Source organism: Ischnura elegans, chromosome 3, assembly GCF_921293095.1.
Source record: "Ischnura elegans chromosome 3, ioIscEleg1.1, whole genome shotgun sequence".
In the NCBI taxonomy this organism is placed as follows: Eukaryota; Metazoa; Arthropoda; class Insecta; order Odonata; family Coenagrionidae; genus Ischnura; species Ischnura elegans.
The window spans coordinates 63,530,005-63,545,213 of NC_060248.1; the positions used below are offsets into that span (position 1 = coordinate 63,530,005).

General features: G+C 40.9%; 2 protein-coding genes across 3 annotated transcripts in view; one reads left to right on the forward strand and one right to left on the reverse strand.

The window, feature by feature from the left end:
* Window positions 1-6,431, forward strand: part of LOC124155915 (tetratricopeptide repeat protein 28) — a 115,163-nt gene extending 108,732 nt beyond the window's left edge. For both annotated transcript variants that reach the window (XM_046530134.1, XM_046530135.1), the window contains exons 21-25: window positions 118-312; window positions 476-583; window positions 1,335-1,778; window positions 3,141-3,556; window positions 4,962-6,431. In XM_046530134.1, the coding sequence (XP_046386090.1) occupies window positions 118-312; window positions 476-583; window positions 1,335-1,778; window positions 3,141-3,556; window positions 4,962-6,029 (2,231 nt within the window). In that variant the 3' untranslated portion in view covers window positions 6,030-6,431. The remainder of the gene's footprint in view (window positions 1-117; window positions 313-475; window positions 584-1,334; window positions 1,779-3,140; window positions 3,557-4,961) is intronic.
* A 6,277-nt stretch (window positions 6,432-12,708) lies between these two features.
* The window catches only part of LOC124155917 (rab3 GTPase-activating protein catalytic subunit), a 166,877-nt gene continuing 164,376 nt past the window's right edge, over window positions 12,709-15,209 (reverse strand). The window contains exon 17 of the mRNA XM_046530140.1: window positions 12,709-13,951. Within this exon, the coding sequence (XP_046386096.1) occupies window positions 13,772-13,951 (180 nt within the window). The 3' untranslated portion in view covers window positions 12,709-13,771. The remainder of the gene's footprint in view (window positions 13,952-15,209) is intronic.

The window sequence follows — 15,209 nt, forward strand, 5'->3', positions numbered from 1 at the left end:
CAAATGCCATTTTTTTTATGTAGGCATATCTATTCTTTGATAACAATATAAAGGTTCTTTATATGCTTGATTGAGTGAGGAAGCATTGTGTAATCTTGTCCTTATTAACATTTTCAGGATTGTCAACAACTACCTTGTGTGCATTGTCAAAACTGACCTCAAATGCTGAAGCAGCAGATGACATAATTGGAGTCATTAGGCAGGCAATTGGACAACTGAGTATGAAGAACCTGGAAGTTGAGAGCATAGAAATACCAATTGACATGAAACTGTGGCAAGTTCCTGGCTGCCACGAGCTTTTAGCTTCTCTAGGTAATTGAAGTTTCAGTCATTTTTCACTCAAAGAAAGCATTTAATGGCAATGATGACAGTAAATGAGATTTGCTCCGTCAACTTTAAAGCTTTTTATCCATTGAAATTATCTTTCATGACTATTTTTCCATTTCCAATGATTTATTGTGATTTTTTTCAATAGGATTTGACCTTATGGAAGTTGGACAAGATGAAGTGACATTAAGGACAGGAAAGCAAGCTAATAGAAGGAGCATACAATTTGTCCTTCAAGCTCTTTTGGCTCTCTTTGGTATGTATTGACTATCCCTATTTGTTAAACAGTTCTTAAAGTTACATAGAAGTTTAAGACCTTCCCACATTAGAGTCCCTATCCTATTTTTTTCTAATAAGGGCCTTAGTGGAGCAAGGTGTTAAAAAGTGGTCATGGAATCAGTAACTTTATTCCTAATTTTTCCTTTTTTTCCTATTTTTTACCAACTTCAGAGCATTTCTACCTTATGAAAACCATTTTTATTATTTGTACAAGCTCTGTAACTTTAGAGATATTTGATGTACGTAGTTACTTCAAAGTACTTGAGGTTTTATACTGTTTCCATGCAATTGCTGGAAAATGACCTTAGCTGTCGGTTGCCTCCCAACAAGACCATATAATACCACCTAGCAGCAATTTTTTTTTCCTTGGTGGCTTAGTGTTTTATATGAGGATGGTGTATTCCCTGCTGAAAATCAAAAATTCTCCTTCTCTTAACTTTGCCCCCCCCCCCCCCCCCCAGTATATAGTTTCCGTAGAATTCAACGCAAATTTATTATTCCGCTCAATATTTCTTTTCCATTTTCACACTATAAATACTCCTTGTGGGCCGGCCTTGTATATGCATATTAGAAATACCATTTTTGACAATTTCAAGCTTTGCAGCACACATTTATATGCTGCAAATTGAAATACAGCCATTTGACCTTTTCCCAACCTACTCAGACTCTCTAACATATTATATACCTCTTTGCAATGGACTCATTTGGGCTTTTTCAACCCTCTGCAGACACCCAAGAGGCGCCGAACAGCCTCAGCCTGGACTCCTACAGCTCCCTGGAGAGTTTGGAGTCTGCGGGGGCGGAGGAGGACGAGGAGCCGGAGGAAGACGAGGACGACGTGGGTCGGTGCGTGCCCCCACCTCCGCCGCCCCCAGCCCCCTTCTCCCTCGCCGCACCGCCCCCCTCCACCGGCACCCGCCGCGCCCCGCCCGCACCTCTGCTCCTCGGCAGATCCGGCGCCTTCACCAACTACGTGCGACGTCGCGGGGAGCCGGACGGCCGCACCGCGTGCCCCACGGACACGGCAGCGAGGAGGGACGCCAAGGCGGACGCAGAGGAGAGCCTCCCCATTGTGGATCAGTCCAGCCAGTGCAGCGTGGCGCTCACCCTCGCGCACCAGACGCGGATACGCAGCCTGTACAGCGCGTCCCGGGGAGCCATCGACTCGGCGGGTAAGATATGAGCAGGCTTAAGGATTTAGCTAGTCATGCCTCCGGTCATGCATTCGGAACCAGTGGCTTAAGCCTGAATCACACGATCATTTTATCCGTCATTTCCGAGTGATCACTATCAGGGGCGCAGCTAGGAATTAAGGCTAGGGGGCGTTTCAGGCGCAACCTATACTGGGGTGCCTGGGGGTGTGGTATACCCGCCAGGGTAAGCGGAAGCGGGGGCCCTCCGCCAGAAAAAAATTAAGATAAATGGTTCAAAATGTTGAGTTTTACAGCCTTCTGAGGGATATTTTTGTTAATCTTCACACTATTCTATAAGCAATATTAATCCAATTAAGTAAAATATATTTCACTTAAAAATTTCTCTGAGCTCTTGGGGGGGGGGGGTTTATCCCCCAAACCCCCCCCCCCCTCACTGCGCCACTAATCACTATAGCGATAACTATAGTTATCACTCGCAAATGATTGTCGCCGACAATTGTTTTTCGCGGTCACTCTAATGATGAGGATTCCCATCACTCTTTTTCATCAAACGTATGGTCACGCTTTTTCCCGTCGCTGACACCGTCACTAAAACCCAATATCAGCCAATCAGAACGTATGCCCATAGGGAGCGATTACAGCGCAACGTTTTACAATCGTGGGAACGACATAGATAAACAAACTCGCTATATATTTTCGTGATGCGGGTCCTATGACAACGAGCTGTGATATCGCGATAAGTGATGCGAAAGGCGACGGTGGGAAGGACCGTGTGATTCAGAAAAATGATCACTCGAGCGATCACTTTCATAGGCGGATCCAGGGGGGGGGGCACGGGGGCACGTGCCCCCCCCCAGACCCTAAAAAATATGCTAGATTTTTAATACGGTCCCATTATCATTTCGTTCGTTTTGTATGACGAGGTATCCTTGTGCCCCCCCCTGAACAAAATCCTGGAGACGGCCTTGCTTGTGCCCCTCCCAGAAAGAAATCCTGGATCCGCCCCTGATCACTTTTCCGGTCGCGAAAAGCGATCGCTCTAGGGATCACTTTTCGCGACGATAGAAAATGATCGTGTGATTCAGGAATTTCGTGCGGGAGTGGGGGGGGAGGATCCAAAACCAGTGGAGTCTTTACTTATATGATGAAGTAAAGTACATAATTGTGCTTCTATATTTATATTATTATTATTGGGGAGGGCCCGGACCTACGCCACTTACCGGAACCTTTTTTTACGAGGAGATTTACTACAGTAGTCTCGAAAAGAAACACTGTCATGGGGACTAGGAAAACAGTCTCGTTAACGAGGTGCTCTCTTTTTGTTGAGGTTCGCTTTTTCCTTTATAATGTCCTGAAATCCGTCGATCTCCCTCTCCGCAGGTGGCATCGTGGTTCCCTCATCGCACAGGCCGGACTCTTCGAGCAGCGCGAGCAGTTCGACCACCGCCACGGACTGGGAGAGCGGCCACGCGACCGTCCGCCGCAGCCAGCAACAGCAAATGCAGCAGCAGCAACAGCAGCAGGCCGCCGCCCCCGGCTCCGTCTCCTCGGCCGCCTTCCCCAATTCGTCGGCTCCGCCCCCGCCGCCCCCGGTGTCGCTGCCGCCCCCGGGCCCAGCCGCCTCGGTGGCCGCGCAGCTGCTCTACGACGGAGGCGGAAGGGGTGCTTTCGAGCCGCACCCCGCATCCGCGCCGGATTTCCAGTCTGCATACCGGCACCACCATCACCCGCCACCGCCCCCACCGCCAACGCACGTCAAGTCCGTTTATACGACGAGCTGCAGCCACGCAATGAAGGTGAGTGCATGAGATATGGCCCTTATGATTATCATCATTATTTTATTCACCTCAGAGAAAACAATTGTACACACCATATAAGGCGTCATCATGCTATTAACTCTGTTAATATACACCTGGATCATATACATCCACCCCTTAGATTTCACTCATATTTCATACAAAAAATTCTTTAATTGATTACAACAGATGCTTTATAAGCCAGACACTTGGTCGATTACTAAATTCACAATGCCATATACATTAGTGCTCTGAATGCAAACATACTGTACACAGTCATAAGCCTCTCTTCATCCAGTTTGGAATTATAACTATGCACAGTATGAATGCTGTTTTTTGTGACAATAAAATTTGTTTTACAGAAGTTGGGTGTCCCCACAGTTCAACCACATAGGTGATGTGGCTATGTAAAGTTTCGAAGTAGAGTGACCTCCTGGCTCAACATTTCTATTTTCTTGGTTTGAAATCGTTTAATCATGTAATAAGGTTGCAAATGTGCGGTTTTAACATGCTGCATAGCCTTACTTTTAATTACTACTTACTTCAATGGCTCACGAGCTAAAATTAAGAGAAAGTTACATCCATTTTAAAAATAAACAAGGCAATGAGTTTCGTTAATTATCAAGGTGTTTTTATTAGTTTAAAAATAACCTTAATTATTGATATTTTTCACTAAAGATAGGTTGAAAATAAATGTTATATCTACCGTAAAAATTTTGGGCTGTTTCCTTTAATCAATCGGTTCTTCCTTCGGTTTCCTTGAAGGGAGTCGATTGTCATTCAGTTAAGTTGGTAACTTCTATTATCACTAGCCTTCATTGCCTGTGTTGGTAAGTAATCGAGTAAAAGTAATTGGATTACTTGTAACGATTACTTTAGCAGTAATTTGTGCGTGCAACGATTACTTTTTACGAAATATAATTTGTAATTTATCCCTTATCGCGAAAGAGCAATCGTTACCTACTTTTGTTGTAGTCGTTACTTGCTAGTAATCGACGATTACTTTACTGATTTCACTGATTTATCTAGACCTACAGGTAATTTTGAATCCTTGAGTGTCATAGTTTGCTTGTTTAGGTTCAGCCACTCCGAGTGTTGTTACGGCAGTTATAATTGAATGTATCGCTAGTGAAATTGCAACTTTAGCAATTTCTATGATTCAATTATTCCATATTTTACACTAACATTCGGTAGTTGCCTGTTGTCTCCAGAGTGGTTAATCTTACAAGAAGTAATTGTAACAAATATTACTAATTACTTTTTAAAATCAGTCATTTGTACTCGTAATAGATTACTTTTTTGCGAAGTAACTGTAATTGAACCCAGTTACTTTTCCTCAATACCTTTATCTATACTGTTCATTTCGGCAGCAATAATTAAACCTAATAATTCTCTCCACTTTCAGGTCCGCGGTTCTTCTGGCGTCGGCGGCAGCAGCACCCCGGACCGTTTGAGCGTGAGAACGGAGGTGGGCCCCACGAGGAGCGGCCTCTACGGCCTGAGCCGCTCCGTGCCCAGCGACGACGCCGACTCCGCCATCGCTCGGCTGCAGCCCGGCGTCCGCACCGGACTCGCCCGGGTGCACGCCTACTTCGGCGAGGGCGGAGACGCCGAGGAGGAGGACGAGGAAGTGACCAGCAGCGCGGGCAACGCCTCCGCCGGCGGCCCGGTCACCAGGGTGGTCACCGCCGAGGTGAACACGCAGCACAGCGGGAGCGGAAACGCGGGAGGCAACGGGAGCAGCATCCAGGACCACATCATAGCGACCCAGCTGAGGCGGCTCAACCGGGAGATGACACCCATCTCGGACGTGTACCACGAGAGGAACCTGGGCTTGGGTCTCGCGCCTCCACTCTCCACCTTGTTGATGGGTAACGTGGGTGGGGAGGGTGTGGGGAGCGGATCGGGTGCGGGAGGAGGACAGATGGGTGCGGACGCCCTAGCCCTGGCCGCAGCCGACGAGGCTTTGGCGGGGCTAGACGAGCTGACCCTTTTGGGGCCGGAAGTGAGCAAGAGCGGCAAGCAGGAAGCGCGTAGTGCCAGTGGTTCGGTGGCTCCCTTGGTGAAGGGCGCGTCTTCGAGTTTGAAACTGGGTGCTTCGGGGACGTGGTTGGGTCTCCACCTGCACCACTCGGTCGAAGGGGAGGATTGTGTGGCGCAAGTGCACGACAGTAAAAGTTCTCCCTCGGGCAGTGAACTCAGTAGACGGGACGAGGGAGACGGACGGTCAATAGCCGACTCGCAGTGTAGTGCTGGCAGTTACAAGACGTCGCCGTCTTACTTCACGACGCAGGCTCCGGCCGCTACCTTGATGACCCACCTCCACCAGACCTCGTCCAAAGCGAACCACAGGCCCGTGGAAGCGAACGCTGTGCTCGAGATAGACGATAACAATAAACGGGGGAATCTGGGGAGGAACTCAAACAGCCACCACGGTGTGGTCGTGCCTTCGTTTGGTCAGAACTCCACATAGTTCAGAACTTGTGGGATTAACGAAAAGCGTATATGTGATTAATTCTGAAGCGTGTACTGTACACGTTCCCAGGCAATCTAGTGAAATTAGTGAAAAAATGAACCAAGTCGTGTCGAATCTATAAATTATCTTATTTTTAAATTAATATAATAGACACTTTTGTATTATTTTTGCAATGCAAACCCCGAGTGTGAGACTGTGCTTGATGACGCTCGGAAACTATTTGTGAATAAAAGTTTTTATTTTCAGGTGAGGAGATAATTCACTCTCTTAAGAGCTTTGAGCATGTTTTATATATTTTGTTAGTTTGAGAGTGATTTTGGGATTTTTTTAAGGAAATGCAGAAAATACGTTTGTAAATACATTTGTATAAACTGACTAATGAAGCAATTCAAAAAATTATTTGGTGTTTATCATTCTCTTATCGACCCATCCCATGATTCTCAAGTGTCTCCGATGGATTCTTCTCATCATACCCTCTAAATTTTCATGGTTCTACCTTTAAGTGTGGAGTCAACACCGGAAAGTTTTTTCGGATGTGCCTCTTAAAATTAGTAGCTCGACATGAATACTTCACTTGTCAATAATATATCAGAAAGAGGGGTAACGATACTCTATCGATACTCCTCCATGGTCAATAAAAAGGAAGGTTTTCCAAGGATTTTATGGAGCACACCGATGAAATTTAGAAAATATTTCCCTGGATAAATAATGAAAGAGGAGAAATTTTATTTCAAATGTTGATTGGTGAAGATGAGCGAACAGAATTTGAACTTTGAGAAAAGGAAGCTGTGAAATTTACCAGTCCATTCCAATGAAAGTCAAGTAGCGTCTGTAATATTTCCTTTTGTTGTTGTGTGGGTTGCCTGACATCCAGGATGTATTAAAATAAATACTAAACGTAAATTTTAGGCTCAAGGTGTGTTTATTTACTTGTTTGTATGATGACGCTTCCCGGCGTCAAATATTAACATATCACATCCACAAACCCAAGTGAGTAATTATCACTCTTAATCTTACGGTAATTACAGATTCGAGTTATTTAAATTAAATCTGATACGAACACAAATTTGAATTTTATCAAATTCTATTATCGTATAATACCTTGTAAGTGGGCATGAAATTGTCCTATACTATATGCATTGCGCCAAACGAAGTCATTTGAAAACAACTTACCTTTTGAATGTTTTATCCAAGAAGTGTTCAGAATCAGTTCCCTTCACAGAAACTGACGAGCGTAATGGATCAGATGGTGGCACCATTTGTAGCCATTTTACTTTTCCACCAGATCAACGTAATCCAGTAAATTCACCGCTGTATTTTAGCGCCTTAAAATGTGGACAAGTGATTTTAATTTCCCCAATTTTTACTCATTTTTCGGCACAATAATCTACTTCCGAATCGTACTTGAATGCTACTCGTACCAGGATCACAAGAGCACTCTGCGTCTACGGAATCGCTCAATTTCATTGCGTCGTGTTCGCCTTTGTTGTGGTTATTGTGCACAAACTCGTTGAATTCCACGTCTATCCCCTTCCTTTTCAGTCACTCCAGAAAAACTCTTAAAAATCTTGAGGAATTTCAAGGAATAAAAAGGAATTTAAACTGAGCGCCGCCCAAGGGGCCACTCGATTTTACTTCGCGTATTTGGCGGACGGCATTCATTTGCAAGTATCGCTCACTGGGAGGATGAGGAGAGGCGTTGAGGCATGAAGATTACATCACAGCCGCTGATGGAAGAGGTGTGGGTATTGAATGCCAGTCCAAGGAGTTAAAAATCGAGTGGGGCCTTCCACGAGAATACCTCCCGATAAGTTATGTTTGCCTGGCAGTATCCAAATAAAATTTTCGACTGAATTCTCAGAAGACTAACATAAAACCGAGTTTCTGGCATGAATCCAGTCTTCTCTACTAGTCTGCCATAACGCGCGAGGAGGTGTTCTTTATCGCGCCGCGCAAGGGCCACTTGATTTTACTTCGCATGCTAGAGGGACCCATTTATTTGCAAGTATCGCTCACTGGGAGGATGAGGAGAGGTGTCGAGGTATACAGATAATATCACAGCTGCTAATGGAAGAGGGGTGTGGGTATTCAATGCCCATCCATTCAATGCTCATGGCAGGTGTTAAAAAATCGAGTGGGGCTTTCCACAAGAGTATCACCTCCTTATACGTTATGTTTGCCTGGTAGTATCCGGATCAAATTTTCGACTGAATTTATAGAGGACGCTCATAAAACCGAGTTTTTGGCATGAATTTAAGCTTCCCTGTCAGGCTACCTTAACACTTGAGGAGGTGTTCCTTATCGCGTCGCGCAGGGGGCCACTCGATTATACTTCGCATGCTAGAGAGACCCATTCATTTGCAAGTATCGCTCACTGGAAGGATGAGGAGAGGTGTTGAGGCATGAAGATAAGGTATTACAGCCGCTGATGGAAGAGGGGTGTGGGTATTCAATGTCCATCCAAGGTGTTAAAAAATCGAGTGGGGCCTTCCACGAGAGTACCTCCTTATACATTATGTTTGCTTGGTAGTATCAGATTAAAATTTACGTATCATAAGAACGCCAAATGAGCCAGTTTCAAAGTTATATATTTTATTTACGTGGTATATATAGTATTTCTTGCTCTTGAATCTGACAAATTATTCTCATTCCAGTGAATAATATCAAATGTATCTGTTTTGATGCCATTTTATTACATATTTATAATTGCCTTAAATTAATCATTTAAATCTAAAAACAGTTTTGTCCAAAGCTGCCGATGAATTACTAATAGCAATTGGCCATTAGTAATTATTTTATTAGGAGAAAGATATCTACATATTACTTTCTGATCAATGAAATCGAACTTGCAAAAAATATCAAATCCAAATTTATATTCCGATATTTATCTCAACCCTGACAGAAAAAGGACGCATCACATAGTTCTGGAGATTCATAATCGTGGAAGTTGTTTTTTCTAAATGGAAGATACTATTTATTTTCTTTTGAATATAATATATCTGCTTTAGTGCTTTGATATTTAATATTTCTACTATTTTCCAACTGTACAAGCAAGTAGAATTTTTATTTCTGTAAATTCTTTAGGACCTTCACACAACAATAAACGTCTATTATTATTAAATGAAAAAGTCTGCATATTCCTTATTTCCATTTTATTAACTAAGCATTCGCCTGAAGGGAATACTTTTTTATTGTTACCACTCATGTTTCAATTTATTCTGCTCACATTTTGAGAAACTATTCCGGTGGGATGAATCCCAATACTAATACTGCTTAGTGATAACATTGGTTAAAAAAATCACAGTCTTATTGTAATGCCACAGGCATGAAATTTTGTTTCATTGCAGGGATAATCTGCTTATGTCTTCACGAAGCTTCATTTCTTGGAAAATAATTTAGTCTTACAATAGACTCAATCCCTGATATCAAGAGGAAGTCCCTCCTGTAACAGAAAAAAACGTATGAAACAGACAGATGCGGAATGTTAAAAATGCTAAAATGAAAAGTTTAGAAAATTGAGTATGTTTAAAATGAGTGGAACTAATTTGAATATAGATTTTATTATACATACATATGTATGATATATCCTGAATTGCAGACAACCCACACAACACAATTACGGAAATGTTTTTGTCGTTTTGCGGATTTATTAGATTATTAGATAGCAGGAATATCAGCACAGTTTTTCCCAAAATTCACATTCTGTTTGCCTCTCTTCTCCTCATAATCATTATCAATGGTCAACAATCCTAAGATTGGATTGGCGACTTCAATTAGAGTGGAGAATAGATTGAACACTTTTTCTTAAGCCAGTGAAATAAAAACTTGTATTGGAGGGTAACTTTATATTTTTTAAATATAATTACTATTCCAGAAATTACCCCTCCTTAAAACCCCTATTACTCAATCTGCCACTCATTATCTCTATTGTTTTACTCCAACTTAAGTACGTAAACACAGCTTGCAGTGTCCCAAAAACCAAAACACTGCTGTCATCCTTAGAGATGTGATGGTGAGTGTTGTGCAGTGCCAATATTTGGGTTTATTTACCATGAGTTTTCTTTTTACTCAGAGTTTCTCTTCAATCTGTTTTTTCATGCCTACTCTTTCACAAGATCGGTTTTTACATTCAGTTTAGTTCAGAAACCACTGTTTCTGTTTTCTGTGCATTGCCTTTCTTCAAGTTTTATTTCAATAGCCTCAGTCACGATTTTATCCCTGAATCCATAGATTAACACAGCATATTTATCTATCCAACAGTAAATTCACTAGTTCAAATAGGTAGGCTTGGGCAGTTAAAGATAATCATTGCACTATCTCGGTCATCAGGATGAAGCTGCATCGATTTTGTCACATTTCACATACTTGCCCAGCATTTCGGACTGATGAGAAGTGGTATGGGCCTGAGGTTATTAGGATGCAGTGGCAAAGGATGTGGGTGGTAAGCTGGAAGGTTCAATGCACTTGAGTCCGTGCATGGTGGCATGTGCCCAATGAGGTTGGAATACACTGGAGGGGGCACCACTGGTTCCAAACGTGCAGCAAAGTGTGGTAGGAATGGTGGTGCTTGGGTAGGATAAACCTACTTTGACCGAAACATAGGCAATCTCATAAGGGTTCATGCATACGTTTGGTGAAATTTTGGTCATAACTCATTTAGAATAACTCTATGCAACACATGCAGAAAACCTTCTTTGATTACTTTCTTGGTAGTCCTCATGAAGTCATGTCTCAAATATATTTTCCCAGGGAAAAATTACTATCAATCACCACAGTTATGTTCTACAATTAGCTCAGCTAAAAATAAAATTTTACAAGAGTAAACTCATCATTTCCAGGGCCGGATCCAAGATTTTTTGCTAGGGGGAGCACAAGGGTCAGATAGATCTTCTCATATTTGAGATAAAAAACAAAATACAACTGCATATGACTGAGTCAAATATTCTCTTCATTTTGAAGTGAATCATTATGAAAGTCATTAATACTAAATAAAATGATTGAGGCTCCATAATGCACAAAATAAAACGAACATAATGATAACCATAATAAAAATCTTGACAATTGTTTAAGCATCTGGGGGGGGGGGTGCCCTCCGCTATCCCCCCCTCAATCCACCCATACTGGTATATTATTTTATTAGAGCCAATGGAAATTTAACAATTACAGTACAAATGTATATTTTAAAGGATATCCTCACCTAACTACGTGGTTCTAGTTTCCCATCTAGTTTATACATTAATAGAAGTATCACAAAAGATGGGAAAACTATGATGACAATCACCAGTGAAATACTAATGGTTAAGGTAGCATTTTTCACTTAAAGTAGCCCACTTGGTGAACAAAACTTAGCCACCTCAAAAAATCAGTGAGAAACTAAGTTCAAAAATTGTCAAACTAAGATAGAGGAACTTTGACCATGCAACAAACTCTGAAACAGCGCCTCCAGATATTCCAACGTTCTTGTATGTTCCACAGTGTTCTCAGTCCTGCCTCTTGAAGGTTGATGGTTACACTGACTGCTTAGCCTCCTAATTACCAAGTATTGCTGAGGTCAAATCCCTTGTCACTTTTAAAGTTATAATTGTGTTTCCTTATCTTTATCAATTCTAGAATTTTTTTTTTACATTTCATCATGTTAAGTTGATTCCATGAATTCACACCCTAGACCACGAATTACATCACATACATTGTGTTCCTTCTGGCAACAATTTCAGCTGCTTTCTTCAACACATTGCAACCCGGGCTTAAACTCCGGTAAATAGAGCCAATTACATGAGCACAACTGCCACTCCAAAGCAGCATCATCTGAATTATGGATACCAATCAATACCTACTTTCAAATGAAAAAAAACTATACTTACAACTCTGGAGGTTAGAAATCAATGGCCACATTCAGCTGAAGTGACTTGTGAGTTACTGTTCTTCTACTGACACACTGGTTCATCTCCCCAACCAGTGACGTCATGGCAAAATTAGCAGTACCAGAACACGCTTCCCTTATATCGTATCTCTGTTTGTTTTTGTATTGCAAGTTATTATTTATATTTTATTACAAAAAAATGTTTCGACAACGAATGTAAACATTAGAAATTTTGAGATGACAAAATTGATAAGTGTTATTTGACCATTATATCTTTTGTTAACCAGGGCCAGAACAGCATTCTGGCACTGTGACATCCCTATTCCCAACATGAAAGCTGATAGCAAGATGACAGACCAGTAAGTAACTATGTGATGTTAGAGAAGTTTGGCACATGTTTGTATTGGGTGAGCTAAACTAATATTTCATGGGAAAAGATAAAAAAGGCATTAACTTCATTGAAAATCTTTTACATGTGTTCAATGTTGGGAGGCATCCTCACAACTACATTCCCTCAACTACCTACATTCAATTCCTATAAATATGAAGGTTAATAAGGCCACATTTTATATCCAGGCAAAATATTTCAATGTCAGTGCATGTAATACTAAGTGCAAATAAATGAAAAATTGAGACGATTTGCAAGACTATGTATGCACTTTGAAAATCAATAAAAGCAAACAATTTTAGATCTAACAGGCAACTCTAAAACTTACCACAGCACCACGAACAATAACCAGCAACAACAAAGATTATGAGTTTAAAGATAATTGGATGAAGTGAAATGGGATGAAGATATCATTGAAATACAAAATCTGCAAATGATCAGTTTTATTATCACAGTAAAATAATATAAAAATATCAGACTGTGTACACATTTTCAAGATGATATAACTGTGTGCAGTTCTGGGCAACTTGAGTGCATTACACTATGGTTTGTCTTATAAAACATTTACGAGTTGATGAACATGCATGTAGACATGGTAAACAACATGGGTAAAATTTTTGTATTACACTTCAATTCTGGGCACTAGATAAGAATTCGACCCCACAAAATTTTAACAACCCCGTTGTGTAATGATCCAGTCTTCTGTGGGATCAGTAAAACAGACAGTCCCTCCACCTCAAACCTCTAAATCTGGATTTAATGAAACAAGCTCCAGTCAGAATTTCATTTGATTAGTGAGGGAGCTCACCTATTTACTTCAAAGGCAGTATTGCCAGAAAACTTATCAGTCTGACACACCAAAATAAAACATTTAAATGAGATACAACTCCAAATAGGAGATATAGAAAAGAATCCGAAAGTAACTTTTTTTTAATGTTTATTTAAAGGAGTAATAGGAAAGTTGAAAGTTTTTAAATTTAGATTTTAAATAGGAGTGCAGTTCTCTTTTCTAAGCTGGATGCGTGCAATCATGCAGTGCAACCCCTGAAATTTCTGAACTAACCTGCAGATTATCCACGAGAGATTTAAACTTGATTTAGCCGGAAATAAGAGGGGGATAATTATACGTACTACTTCCTATAGTACCTAAGAACTATAGAGAATAGCAGAGAGATTTCCTTCATAGAATGATAAACACATTTTAACAACTGTGATTTTTACTAATACATAAAATAAAAATGATTGAAAGACACCAAGGCATAGAAATAACATCATATTTAAAATCATCAGTATAAATCATGAATGCTTGAACAAAAATGTCAGCAATTATGGAATAAATGAAAAATCTAATGGAAAAAAATATTATCCACTGTACTTTCCTAGAAAGCCTTTGACCAGAGTACCATACTGCCATTTCATGGATTTAAACAGCATAACAAATTATTTTCTGACAACATACTATTTACAATTTCTTATTTGAATACATGTGGCCTAGAAGAAAACAGTATCTTGAGAAAAGGCACCAGCTAATCTAAACTCTCCCTCTTTCACCACCGCAGTCAACCTCTGAGGAGTTGGACGGGAGTAAGGAGTGGGTCTTGAAGCCATAACTTGCAGAACATATTCCTTCCTCTCAGCATGAAAGTGCTCATCTAAAAGGCGACCTTCCATCTGTTGAAGAGAAAATTTTTTGGCCAAATTAATTATTTTATATCTCATAGAATCCTATGAAAAAGTAGTACGCCACAACGTGGACTTACTATTTCTTCCTTCACTATTCACTTTAAATTTACCACTAATTAACTCCCATGCCGTCAACTAGCAAACGGGGAATTTATGATAGTGGATTCTTATCTTAAGTTTAATATGAATTTAATGATTTCCTCTGCATCAATAACCAATGTAAATCAAATGCAGCAAAAGGACACGAATTGCCCGAAACATGAGTGGCATAAAAGAGGCCTTAGTGCAGTGACAGGTCCAAAGAGGGGCTAGGGGGAATCATAACCCTGGGGTATCCAATTTACACTAGATAGAATGGTAATTTTGTTCAGTTGTTGAATATATTCAGGATATAGAGAGTGAAAATAACTAAAAAATGTACAGGAATGATTGTTTTAAGAACTTAATTCTTTGGAAAATAAGTAAAGAGACAACCTTAAAGTGTTGCAACAAGCCTCAAAATTTTCATAACCTCCCAGGCCCCCACCACTGCTTGGAGGTAACCTCCCCACACCTAGCCTCCCCTTATCCCTACCCTGGATCCTCCACTGCATTAGTTCAAGGTGAGCACCAGGGTCTAATCTAGAAGCCCAACCATTCATTTGACGCCTATGTACAGTAGACCCTCGTTTGACAGTATCAATCCATTCTGGAGGACTGATTGATGAGCAAATTCCATCGTATGCTGAATTTTCATCATTTCACCACTTAAAAGAGCACCATTGTATGTGAATGCAGCCATTATAAAAATGTGCCTCATTTACAAATAAGACATGAATGCATATAAGATTTTGATGCTTTCCCGGCAAATAATGTGGGTAAACTTTTTTTAGGATTCCCACCGGATAAAATTCCCCATATTAGCCAATTTTTCAAGCTCTGACTCGGGGCTCATCCTCAGGGCAGCTGAAAATTTCATGAATGTTATTTACAAAAGTACATAATTATGTGCGCTTGAAATATTCTGTCAATAAGTTCTCGAGCGAATTCAATTCAACTTTGATTCAGCAGCCCAGAGGATGAGTCGGAGCTTAAAATGTTGGCTAATATGGAGAATTTAACCTGGTAGGAATCCTGAGAAGAGTTTAACCATGTAAGTATTTAACTGATGATAAATTATGCGAGCAGAAACAAGTCTGCAAACTTCGAAGTTTTTAAAAGTGATATGAATTCAGCTCAGATCATATGCAGAATACATCCTAAGTTG